Source organism: Calonectris borealis, chromosome 2 (assembly GCF_964195595.1).
Source record: "Calonectris borealis chromosome 2, bCalBor7.hap1.2, whole genome shotgun sequence".
Lineage (NCBI taxonomy): Eukaryota > Metazoa > Chordata > Aves > Procellariiformes > Procellariidae > Calonectris > Calonectris borealis.
Window position 1 is genome coordinate 171,385,688 of NC_134313.1, and position 12,815 is coordinate 171,398,502.

The following is a 12,815-nucleotide window of genomic DNA, read 5'->3' on the forward strand; positions in this document are numbered from 1 at the left end:
CAGCTCCAGCACCTCACGCTGCATCTTGCCTCTGGACCCAGGGCACGAGCCCCAGTGTCCCCACGAGAAGGACCTGCAGGTGCATCCCTGTTCCGTGGAGGTGGCCACTAGTGTCGTGAGAGCATCCAGCCGCGCTGGGCCCAGCGATGCCATCACAGCCCTGGCTTTGCTGTGCCTCCCTGGGGTGGGCTGCCCTCCCCCTTGTCCAGACCAGCGAAGGAGCGAGGCTGTGCCCTGGTTGCCATCGCTCAGACCCATCTCCCCCACACGGAGCTCCTGGTCCTCGGGGCGAGCGGCGCCATTAGCATCGCAGGCAGGGAGAAGCTCGTGGGAGGAATCGGAGCACGGGAGGGAGCTGCCGGTGCCGGCTCCCCTCCCCACCCCGACTCTCTTTGCCCTCCCTGATGGGAAACCAGAGATTGATTTTCTCCAACCCAACAGTATAATCACTAACCCTAATTAGAGATAATTACTGGGACTTGATGCACTTATTACTTGCTAGAACACTAAAGGAGCTGTGCATTGCAGGGCTGAACAGGGAAAAAGGCCTCAGAGAAAGTGAGGAGGAGAGGAACGGAGAGGAGAGAAGAACAAGGCAGACAAAATGCTGTGATGATCAGAGCCCTGCCCGGCAACGATGGAAGTGCCGAGGGAAGCCAGATGGGCACGCAGCTTCGTCGCACAGGGGCAGCGAGCCAGACCCATCGACTGCAGTTGTACATATAAGCATCCTGCATTTCTGAACATCTGGCTCTGGGTGTCTTGCACAGGGCACCTGCAAAAATAAAGAGGGTATAATTAGTAGCCACCTGTGAAAATCTCAGTATAAATAACTTGCCCCACATTGCCAAGGAAGACTGGGGCGACAGGGTAGCTGGTGTTCTCCTGGGGTGGGCTGAGGACCTTTTCCAGAAAACCATACTTTCTCTTCCATACAGACCACGCTTGTGCTGCAAAAAGAGAGGGGCAGGGGAGCAACTTTTAACAGGCACCAAACTCATGCCCTTTCTTCTTGCCAGCTCATCCCTTCTTGAGTGCAGGCTGCCACTCCTGTTTTGAGTCCCCCTTCCTGGCCTCTCCTCTGCTGCTCGGCACCGCAGGCACAGGTCAGTGCCTGGGGTCTTCATTCTGTTGCTGGACAGCGAGGTGTCCCAGAGGAAGGTGAAAAACCCATTGCTAGCAGACGAGGGGTAGAGTCATCCTGTTACAGGCTTGCTCCAAGGAGAGTTTTTCATACGACCGAATCCTGTTGTTGTTAAGGACCTGCCCGGAGCCACAGGGTGTATTTTGGCTGTTTGTTCCTGGCAGGAGCAGTGCGTGCCCTGTCCCCTCCTAGGGACCCGGGCAGAACTTCAAGCTGATCGGCGGTCTCTCCTGGTATTGTGCGCACCAGGTGTTGTGTTGCTGTGTGCCAGGCAGCCTCTGTGGACAAAGCAAGCAGGGGTACATAAAACATGTCAGGAGTGATTAGCTTTAGAAATGGAAGTTATGTAAGAAAATATAATACAATTCTAGCGTAAGCTGAATGGCCTTTTCAGTTGCTAGCATTCGTGAGCTGCGTGCAAATGCAGTTTTTTCATCATTCACTGCAATACTTGTCCGGGTCCACACTTCTGCAGGAAACCCAGAAAGTTCTGGGTCTGCTTCCTTCCTTCCTGCAATTTTATGTCAGACTCAGCTTCCTGCTTCTGACTGTAACTGCAAATGCTGATTCGTATCGTCACGAGCATCTGTCTCCTGCCACCGTCTTGGTGATCTCTTTTGGACTTTTCAGCTGCACAGTATCTGTTCTGGTTTGTATTTTAAACAGTATTACTTGTACATTTTCTGCAGCTTACGATTTCTACAGAGACTCTAAGAGACACCTTTGGTCATATTAACAGACCAGGAGAGAGATCCGAAACAAGGATCCGTTTTTCCTTCATCCGCTCCCCACTGCTCCTTCCCAGCACTTAGGTCTGCGTATGTCACAAACAGTTTCTGAAATATTTCACTATAACATGTTGGAGAGTGAAGTACATTATCATGGTGATACTCACTGGAGGACTTAGCCAAGTGACACTAAGGCTTCCTTACACTTTCTGAATCCTACTGGTTCAAAGAAGCAATGCAGCCCCCGTGGAGAATGCCATAGTTACCCTCATCTAAGCAGAGGGGGAGAATGAATCACAAAACTGAAATTTATTAGTGGCTTAGGCAGTAAAAGTAACCTTGACTTCATTGTACTGGTGTTCAGACAGAGTAAAATTCAAATCAGAAGTAAAGAGTATTAAACACACACACGCACAGACACACACACAAAAATATATATCCGAGCCAATTTCACAAAGCTGAAAGCAATTATGAGCCAGATCATTTGGGAGAAAGAACTTAAACAGGAAAAAAAAATGTGAAGCATAATTAGGAGTTTTTAAAGAACATTTTACTGGATTCCAAAAAGTTAAAATCAAAAGGAAGATTGCACTCCTTAAAAATGTATTAATCTGGGTTAAGAGGAGACGTAAACTATTCATTCTCTCTCTGTCCAGATAGCAAAGAATGCACAGGAACAAAGGACAGTGGAGGGGAGCAAGCTGTATCGTGCTAATCTGTTTTGTACATCTGTGCATCTGTATCTGTATGGATATAACAAGCAATAAAAATAACGGCAACACGACAAAGTAATCAATAAGTATTGAGCAGAAGTTGAAAGCTCCAGTAGGTAGATAGCTGATAACACCAGTGTGGTCCTGCGTGGCCAGCTGGAACCACGGGTGGAGGCTCTCTCTGCCATTTAGCCCTTTGCCAGAGCTCTGCAGACTAACATCCGCCGAGAGTGATTGATTATGAGCAGCCCTCAAAGTGACCCTCTTGGCTTTGTGGGAAGCATTCCAGCTCCTGACGTTCCCAGACTTGCTCTGGTTACAGCCGCACAAAGGGTTTGTTTCACCGTTTTATCTGGGTTCATTGCTTGCGGAGAAGTCGTGCACCTTGTGCCTACTGAGCTTCCCCGGGCCATGCTTAGTACCAGTCAAGGTTAGGGAAGAAGGTAAGTCCATTTAGGAGGTTACGCTGTTGATTAAGAACTTGGAAGCAAAGTCACCGATGAGATAAGAATACGGCACACCACCGTTGCTGGGTACACCGCCTTTCTCCAGAGGGACGTCAGTGCCTCAGCAGATGAGAAGACCACACTGCCTGCCACGTCTGAGAGCTTCCTAGTTTGCGGACTTCTGCCTGAGTCTGTCACCTCTGCTGCCATTCTCCTGGAGGGAAACCTCTCTTTCCTTCTCTTTCATAGCTGCTTTACTTGAAAAAAAGACAAATCTCGGTTCCTCCTCCAACACAGATCCAGATGTCGAGCTCAAAGCAGCTCCTGCGTCCTCCCTGGCGCTTTTTCCTGTTCTGGTCTCAGCGGTGCAGCGTGGAAGTGCAGCGGGGTCTCCTTTACCACCACTCGATGTGTCTTGACTTTACACTTTGTACTTGGTGAGCTTCTGCTGAAGCGGCTGCCTTGTCCAAAGCATCTTGATTATTGTAATAGAGTATTTTTAGCCTGCGAATCATGAGAATAGTCACTGTTCATACATCCTACCAAGTTCCTAATCTTCAACTTTTACATGTTCCATGGAGACTCTACGTAACGTACAAATAAAAGTGATGGATTTAGTATCTGAAGCTCATTTCCCAGGTCACCTTCCCTCCTCTTGGCTACTTTCAGGAGCCTGCATTACCATGGTTGCACAAGGGGATACAGAAAAGGTAACCAGCAGAGTTAAACACAGTGAAAAGGTTTTTTTCAAGTTTATTAGGAACTAATGAATCCTAAAACCAGCATTCGTTCATTACTGTAAGGAAATAGCAGAACGGTTAATAAAGAAAAAAAAGAGAAGTGTTCAGTGAACACTTCTGTTTGGCGTCTGGGAAGAGGCAAGATGATGTATCTTATCACAGAATGATGAATTCTTCATATTCCAACTGTAATTAGGAAGCATATTAAACAGCAGGTAGGAGATTTAGACATGTTTGAATCAGCAAGTCTGAATTATTTAATTCAGAAATTCTAGAAGATGTGGTCAAGGTCTTTGTGAAGTGTTGATGGTGACTGTCAGTTGTGGGATGGAGAGGACTTCTAGAGGGCTGAAGTTCGTGGATTTCCTGTGTCCGCGGTATAAGAATGAAACCAATAGATTGGAAAGGGCTCAGAGAATAGCTGTAAAAACAATGAAGTGCTTGCAAAATGCACCTCGTAGTGAAAGATTCAAGGAGCTCAGTTTGTTTAGTTTATCGGAGAAAAGGTTAAGAGATTATTTCAACACCATCTGTAAGTACCTATATGGGAACAAAAATTTGGTAATAGAGAGCTCTTTATCAGATAAAAATATACCAAGACCCAATGACTGTTAGCTGAAGCAAGACAATTCAGACTAGAAATAAGGTGCAAATTTCACAGTGAGGGTAATTAACCACTGGAACTACTTATCAAGAGTTGCTGTGATTTCTCTGTCACTGACAATATTCTAATCAAGATTAGAAGATTTTCTAAAAGACACGTTGTAGTTCAGACAGGAGTAAATTAGTGGAAGACCTATGGTGTAATTTTGTGCTGCACAGAAAAGATCAGACAATCAGAGGGCTCCTTCTGGCTGCTTCTGACTCCCTGTCCAGATGTGCTGTCGCTGCCCTCCCGGCGGATTCGCCTCTTCCCCACACAGCTCCGGCCGCCTTCCACGGGCCCTGCGTGGGTGCTGGCTTCGGGCAGAGCTCAGGCCGGAGGAGGACTGAGTAGCTGCGGTGCCTGCGGTTCGCAGGTTTGAGGGTGCTCGTGGTGCCTGAGGGTTCTGGGGGCAGCCATCACCGCAGTACCTGGTCGCAGGCTTCTGCGGTTTGCTGGGGTGCTGCTGACTCTGTACGTGGAGTCAGCCACCATCTGAACCAGAGATGAGCCTGATGTGCAGCTTGAGATGCCTTGGCTTGTCTCATGGCCCTGAGTTTTGGTTGGGAGCTGGGGGTATAAAATGGTAACCGTGTCATGGCCAGCTCTTCCCGTCCTGCTGCAGGCAGCTTGGTTTTTCGGTCCTCCAAGAGATGTCTGGACTATGCAGAGCTGTTTCTCCTGGCAGTTCTCACCCACCACGGATTAGCTTTGGTAGGAGCTGGGGTGTTACACAGTCACTTACCACGTGCTTATGTCCAAAAGTGTGCTCTCCACATGCAGTGCTAAGGAGGGAGATTCCCCTGTGTCAGAGCATCTGTGAGGCCCAGTGAAAGGCAACGGCCCCCACTGTGTGCAAGCTGGCAGGTCCTGACGGCCTTGCTAAGAAGCAGGGCTGGGAAACCTAGGTCGCCTGCGGTTTGGATCAGTGATTTCGCAGAGACGTTTGCTGTTGGCAGCGCTGGGAAGGACATCTGTCGTCCCTGAACATGCCCGGCCATGCTTGGGGGCTGTATAGGTGCTTGGCGTCGTTGCCACCTCCCAAGGAGAACTTGGGATTTGATGTCTTTCAAATGACATGTCTCCATCCTGGTGCTTCTGGTTGATAAGAGCTAGCCTGCGTTTTTTGGCCTCGTTACTGGTAGGAGTTGTTCAAGAGGAAGGAACCGAGCATGTCCAGCAGAACGGCATGCCGTGCTTGGTTCAGAAAACCAACTTGACAGAGACTCTTCTGGCTCCGGACCTGCTCCGGGGGTGGGGGCAGCTCTGGGAAAGGCAGCCGCGGGGTGCTCCCAGGACAGCCGCATTCCTGCGTACACGGCAGCTGGCCGCCCGTTGATGGAGAGTGGTGAATTATGTCTTTACCAGCAGGGATTTTGCAGGCAGTCAGCTGAACCAGGCTCATTGGCTCTCACCTCCCCTCAAGAACCAGTTGGTTTCTCGGAACTGAGGAGTTTCCCACCAGCTGGAGGGCTGGGTACCCGTCCAGCCCGCTCCGCGCAGCCCAGGAGCAGCGTCTGGGGGTCCAGAGCAGCCGCGGCTGCCCCACGCAGGGCTTTCGGGGAGGCTTTGAGATGTGCTCTGGCTGCGGACAGAGAGTCAGTCAACTAAGGTGACTTGCAGGAATTCTAACTCTTATTTGAAATGAATGATGGTCAGTTGGCAACAAGTGCCTTAAAGCCTTGGTTAATGGGTGGTGGTAACTGATGACTCTTCAGGACACGGTGTGGCAGGTAGTGAATAGCATTAATCTGCAGTACAAGAGAAAATAGGGTTTGCTTCATGCCAGGGGGTCCTCACTGGGGATCCTGGGGTGACCTCCATCATCATCTCACACCATACAGCCTCAGTCTCTGCTGCAACGTAGCATGGAGGCAGCGTCCCTCTTCCTGTGCTGGAGCAAGGCCTGGCACTTCAGAGAAAAGACCTGTGCTGTCCTTGGCCATACAACTAGGGGGAATTCCCAAACTGCTGTCCAGCTTGTGCCTCTTTAAAATTCAGCATACCCCTGTTCCCCCAGACGAAGCCGGGTTCTTCCACGTCGTGAGGACCTGGTAAGCAGCCACCCATCTGCCCCAGGAGACCAGTGCTGAGGTGGGGATGGACAGTCAGTGGCTCCTTGCAAAAACATAACTGCAGGCCATTGTCTGTCCATGCCCTTAGCTCTGCAGGGCCTCAGGGAAGTCACAGATGGTCGGGGATCTATCCCTTCATGTTTCTGGGAGGCAGAAGAACATACAAGCAGTCTTAGCTGAGATGAGGCATCCATCCAGCCTCCTGCCTCCTCTGAAAACACCTGCCACCACTGCCTCAGCCTGCCCTGGTGGTGCTTCATACACGGATGAAGCGCGTGTTGGGATAGTCCAGCTGAGAAACGATGGAAGCCTGAAGAACTGAGGCCAAGCTGTAGCCACAGGATGAGGCGCAGTCTCCTGCTCAAGCAAAAAATGATGACCCCATCCATGAGTAATTACACTGGGCCAGAACACAGCTCCAGAGAAGGAACCAAGAGCGAAGCTCGTTCCAGATGGCAGCGACTGGTTCAGAAGTCTGCACCTTTGGTTTTCGTGAGAGCTGCAAACTTCTTAAAGTGTTTCTCTGCTACCAGCTCACTTTGCCATGCACAACTTCTGATAATCACGTCCAACTAAGCCATCCTGACTGTTGTTGGTGTGCAGAAGCACAGGCAGAGCAGAATCTGGCTGCCATCTGACCATTCTCCTGTTGGCCACACTTTAATGTGGAATAAATGCAGCAAGAGACAGCGCTTCCGTTGAGTTATCACCAGTTACCACACATCTGAGGGTGTGAAAACATTTTTGTGTTGCCGTCTGCTGTGCGCATTGGCCAAAGGAGGATGAGCCTTGGGGACCCTGTCCCCTTTCTCAGGTTGAAACGGCAGCATTCCTGGGTTGGCAGCATCAGATGCAGCACAGAGATTAGCCCGGGACCATAATCACTGGTGCCTGCGCTTTGGCTGCTGGTGCACAGAGCGCATCCATCTGTGCCGCTGAAGCAGTCTCTCTTCCGTGGCCCGGCCAGACGGCAGACACTCAGCACCCAGGACGTGCATCAAGGAGACATCTGGCTTCACTGGGAGCTTGCTCAGAAGTGGGTGTCGGATGCTGGTGGTAGGAGGTAGAGCTGATGCGTCACGGCTTGGTTTCTTCAGTGCTGGTCAGGTTATTGTATGTTGAAGGAAGAGAAGGAAGTAGTGCTTTCCTGAATGAACTCGTCAAGGATGTCGGTATTTCTGGTTTACACCTGTTAAAAAAGTGCGTGACTTAGCATGGCCATACGCTTTGTGTTGCTGTTCTGGCGGTCTGCAGGAGTTCAGAACGGCAGGCTGGAGGGCGTGAGCAGGTAGGCTGATAGGATTAGTAGGAATGGAAAGGCACCTTTGTTTTCTGTACCCATTCCACCTTGAATTAGTTTTTTTCAAGGTGGCAGGTTGTGCATGAGGATCTAGGTGAGGTATCACACCAGCTTTGTGCAGAAAGCGTGCAGGCTTCCCAGTTATGCGAGACCTCCCTCATCTTGCACACAAGGGATCACATTTGACTTAACCTTATCATGCACATGTGGGATCACGTTCGACTTCCCAGCCTCGTCGGTGGTGCGGGTTGGTGGTGTGACGAGGCAAGACTTGCAGAATTCCTCCTCCTCCTCTGGTGTTCCCAGTTAGGAGGCCCAGCCTAGTGCAGACATTCTTGTCATTGGGGTGCGATCCAAATCCCACGGAAAACAGTACATACCTTCCCAGGATTTTCTGAACCAGGCCCATTAGTTCCAGAGTACATGTCTTTGCATTTTGTACTAAATAAATTTTGTTGTGGTTTTGTTAGCTCACTTTTTAAAATCATCTAGTCCTGCGTGACATCTTCATTGCCAAAATACTGGCAGTGCTTCCAACTTAATGTCACCAGGAAATTTCACCGGAATCCATGTATTATTTTGCCAAATCACTGTTCAAAATACTAAATTTGTCCAAAGATTTGTCCAAAGATCCTCAAGTGACTCCGCAAATGATCTCCTTCCCAACTGATGGTACCCTTTTTTGCTAACTCACCTTTATCCAGTTCCCTGTGCATCTGCACCTTACTGAAGAATTTCCAGTTTGCTTTGATTCAAGTGTTTTCCTGAAGTGGCCAGGCTGCCACTCCACGCTTAGAAAAATGACGTTCTGTTTTTAGGTCGTTTCCCATTTAGTGCCATGTTGTCAGTTAGGCTTTAGTTCAAAAGGCATCACGAAGCCTTGCCTGCTGGTGAGGTCCCAGTAACATGTCTGCATGAATCTCTCCCTTTTGGGTTTGAGGAAATAGCGACTGGGAGAGCTTTGCTTGAGGGACTGTAGGCTGGGTCAGGGAGGGTTCAGTTCCTGGAGGCTCTGGCTCAGAGAGGCAGTTACTATTTTACATGTAGCCTTTTATTCACCTTTCACTTTGCTTGCCTAATTTAAAGGGAACATATCCAGCAACTGTCGGTGGTGTCGCTTCCAAAGGGCCGCAATTCCTGAGGGCTCTAGCCTTGTTGGGATCACCTTGCAGATCCCTGGGACAAGCGGAGAGGTCCGTGAGCCGGGGAGCGGCCGGGCTGTGAGGGCGTTTCTCTGCAGCTGGGCGACTCCAGGCAGCTGGTGTGAAGTGCAGGGAGCTCCTGGAGAGGCTGCAGAGGCTGACAGAAGCTGTTCCTGGAAATCGTAGCAGCACCGTTTCATTTCAAAATGAAATTTTCAAATTGGCGCCACTTGTTCACGGCCCATGCTGCGGCAAGGCAGGCGTCAGATTCGGGAGGCTGGTGCTGGGTGCCGGTGCAGGGTTGGGTGGTCGCCGTGGGCATGTGGTGCAGGCTCCAAGCGCGTGTCGGTGGCTTTCCCAAGCGTGTCGTCTTCTGCGCACACTGGGCGTCCTGCAGGCCCGGCGCGGGTCACACCGCAGCTGTGGCCGCCTGCCCTGGCAGCGTGGCGTGCTCCTAGGGTGGCCGCGGCAAAGCCGAGCGGGGCTGCGGGGCAGGCTCTCGAGGCGCCTGGGGTTGCTGCTCTGCGCGGCTGACCGCAGCAGCCTTCCTGTCCTGCTGCCTGTCCTGCTGCCCGCGCTCGTTCCCGCTGCCCGGCCTCACCCCCCGCCGGTGCCACAAAACTGAGGAGGTCCGCCTCAGGGAGCAGGTTTGGAGGGTGCCTTGGCCACAGCAGCGCGGCGTGTCCCTGGCTCGGCTCTTTGTGGCAGCCCACACTGCTCCTCGGAGGAGCGATGGAAGGACACGTCTGCCGGCTGGGGCTCCCAGCGTGGCTGGGGCGGGGGTGCACGGGGCAAATTGGGGCACGCTGGGGCTCTGCAGGACTCTCCCCTCTGCTGGAGGAGCTTCTCCCAGGCGTGCTGCACTCCTGCCGTTTGCCCCCCTCTCCTCCATGGCTGTGGCAACAGACACGTGCTGTGTGTGCAGCCTGCAGTGGGGCCGGCGGGCACCGCCTGAGCTCTGGGAGCAGCCTGTCCGTCCCGTCCCGTCCCGTCCCGTCCCGTCCCATCCCGAGCCGGCAGCACGGCCCCAGGACCCGGCCCTTCCGGGTCCCGGGAGAGCGGCGTTGTCCCTGCTCCAGTGGCAGCAGGCTCCCTCCCACGAGGAGGCGAGAGGAGATGGATGCGGCAGTCAGGAGCGGAGCGCCAGCTAATTACCCTTCCGAGTGTGTCTTGTAAATTAAGGGCTAATTAGAGGCAAAGTCAGTGTCATGGTTTTACACGTGTTTCTGTGGCGCTGAACAAGGGGAGGGAGGGGGAGCGTGCGGCAGCCGGGCTGGAGGCAGAGGAGCCGGTGGCTCTGCCGCTCCTGCCCCGTGGGCAGCGCCCCGGCAGCTCGGGGCTGCAGGGCACCGCGGCCCTGCGAGCTCTGCGGCGGCACCGCCGGGGCAGGCGGGACCTGCAGGCAAGGCTTACGGGTAGTCCCTGCACAGTGCAGCAGAGAAAGGGGATTTTTGGTCCAGGGTGGGTACAGGGAAAGAGGAGGATGGGAGGCACCCGCCGTGCTGGCAATGAATGAAAGGTGCTCGTGGACGGCAGGCGTGCCTGGCGCAGCCTGGCATCACCCCGCTGTTCGGCACAACCCTTGGATCCGCCTTTTGCAGGGGGGGCACTTGGGCTTCTTGAGCTGTCGTTTCAGGCATGCTGCAGCCTCAGGCAGCGCTCAGGCACCAGTGACATTCGAATCACATTTCTTAGGTTTTCATGGAAACGGCAGGGACAGAAACATAACTTTATGCACAAAATCTGGGGCTCCACATGGGGTTTTATGGGGCTCTGCTCTTTGTGGAGGGTGGCTGAGCACTGGAATAGGTTGCCCAGCAAGGTTGTGCAGTCTCCCTCCTTAGAGATACTCAAAAACCATCCAGACACAGTCCAGGGCAACGGGTTCTGGGTGGTCCTCTTTGAGCAGGGGTTGGACAGGACAACCTCCAGAGATCCCTTCCAGCCTCCGCCATGCTGGGATTCTGTGAGAGCAAAATGAGGCTGGTTTTACATAGTGAAGACACAGTCGGGTGACCTGTCCTGGCTGTGGCAGATCCAGCTGGGGACCTGCTCCTGCAAGCGTCCATCTGCTCTCCAGCCTGCTTCTGTGAAAGGATCCCACTTACATACCAGTCCCATGAAACAAGTTGCTCTGTTTCTCTTAGCCCAGCTGCTTGCGTGGCCGCAGGGTGGTCGGCTCTGGTGGGGCTGGGGCAAGCAGACGGGTCAGGCTGTGGACGCGCGTCTCATCAGCCGGGCACACTGCGGCCAGAGCCGCTCAACGGCCCTGCCCTCATCCATGGCCAGAAGGGCTGGTGTGGGAGTCCCAGCTCAGCTCTGCGCCTCCGGGCGTGGAAGGAGGAAAGGTAGCTTCAGGGTAGGGAAAGGGACCCTTTGCTCGCCCCCGAGCTCCCAGAGCGCTCGCTCTGCGGTGGCTGGAGCTGAATGCCCTAAGGGAAGGCACAGGAAAGTGCTTGCAGCGGGCAGGTGTAGGCTGATACCTCTAGGGCAGCGTCATCCTCCTTAACAGATTGCCTGCAGCCTCGAACAGCAAGATTTTTGCTCCCTGTCAGAGCTGCTCTGTTTACTATTCTGGAACTTTTGGATATTCTTGTAATCCAGAAACACTTGACCCATTTTGAATCTCTGAGTGATCTTGTCTTCTGTGAGAGCCTCTAGTCCCAAAAACGCTCCTTTCCTGGGGGGTTCAAGGTCTGGGCTCAGCTCAAGGGGTTTCCAGCTAGTGGGAAGGGGCTTTTCCACCCACAATCCCCACCTTACAGACACCTGTTTCCCCGCTTGTCCCTTTGACATCCTCCACGGGATTTTCCCTTCACTCCTGGTGCCTCCAACATGGCTGTGCTTCTTGCTAAGGACACACAAGGCGTGAAGTTCAGCAGTGATGGGCACATTGGCTGTGGGGTGGGTTTGTGTTTGTCCACGTGCCTGGGGCTGTAGTGAAGACTGTGAGCAGACCGTGAGCTCCAGCTGCAACATCTGGCTGGAGGGGGAAGCTGCCGTGATGCCTAGCTGTGCGTCCTGGGGTGCCACATTGAATACATCAAGCGGGGTGTCCCTCTGCGAAGTGGTGTGTGCTGGGCCGTGCTCTTTTCTCAGCACCTTTGGGGGGTGATGTACTGGCACCCCTGGGGAGAGGAGAGTCAAACACAGCCTATCCTCATGCAGGGCCACCCGGGGGCATGCTGCATCAGGTACAGGACAGCTTTTCCTTCTTCCACCGTGCTTCAGAGCAGCAGCTGGTCCGTGCTAAACTCGTGTCTCTCTTGCAGGTGCTCCCCACTCGACCAGCAGTACCTCCCTGCACTCCGAGCGCTCCATCAGCGGCATCAACCTGGTGGGCTTCAGCTCAAAGCCAGACGGCATGCACCAGCGCTCCTACTCCGTCTCCAGTGCGGACCAGTGGAACGAGGCCGTGGCTATCCCCGGCAGCTGCCCCAACCCCTGTAAGTAGCAATTCTGACCCCGCTGCCCCCAGCTGCAGCAGCTGGGGGGGTTTATGGTGGTGATGGGGCAGTCCTGAGCTCCGCCCTGCGGCTGCGAGCCCCGAGTTTGCTCACGGGTGTCAGACACACCCTTTGGGGCCCTGTTGGGACTGTCCACCTTCGTGAGGGTCAGGTGGCAGTGTCCAAACCAGGGGGAGAAGCTCTCCTGCCGGGCACGGTAAAGCAGTCTCCCTCCAGCCAAGGGATGCTGCTCCGCAGGAGGACTTTGCTTCTCCGCCTGCCCCACTCTCGGCTCACCGTGCGAGGAGTAACCATTGCTTTCCCCCATCTCTGTTCCTCATCGGCACCCCCAGCTCCCAGATTTTGGGGCAGTTGAACGAATAGGAGTAATTTCTGTCTCTGGAGCACATACTGAGCGCGGCCCGCCCCCTCCCCCCA

At 53.4% G+C, this 12,815-nt stretch overlaps 2 protein-coding genes across 4 annotated transcripts in view; one reads left to right on the forward strand and one right to left on the reverse strand.

Moving 5' to 3' along the window:
* The window catches only part of CDK5 (cyclin dependent kinase 5), a 228,042-nt gene that overhangs the window by 183,057 nt on the left and 32,170 nt on the right, over positions 1 to 12,815 (reverse strand). The gene's annotated exons all lie outside the window — the stretch shown is intronic.
* Positions 1 to 12,815, forward strand: part of AGAP3 (ArfGAP with GTPase domain, ankyrin repeat and PH domain 3) — a 152,345-nt gene that overhangs the window by 116,479 nt on the left and 23,051 nt on the right. For both annotated transcript variants that reach the window (XM_075144483.1, XM_075144482.1), the window contains exon 12: positions 12,204 to 12,377. In XM_075144483.1, coding sequence (XP_075000584.1) covers positions 12,204 to 12,377 — 174 coding nt within the window. The remainder of the gene's footprint in view (positions 1 to 12,203; positions 12,378 to 12,815) is intronic.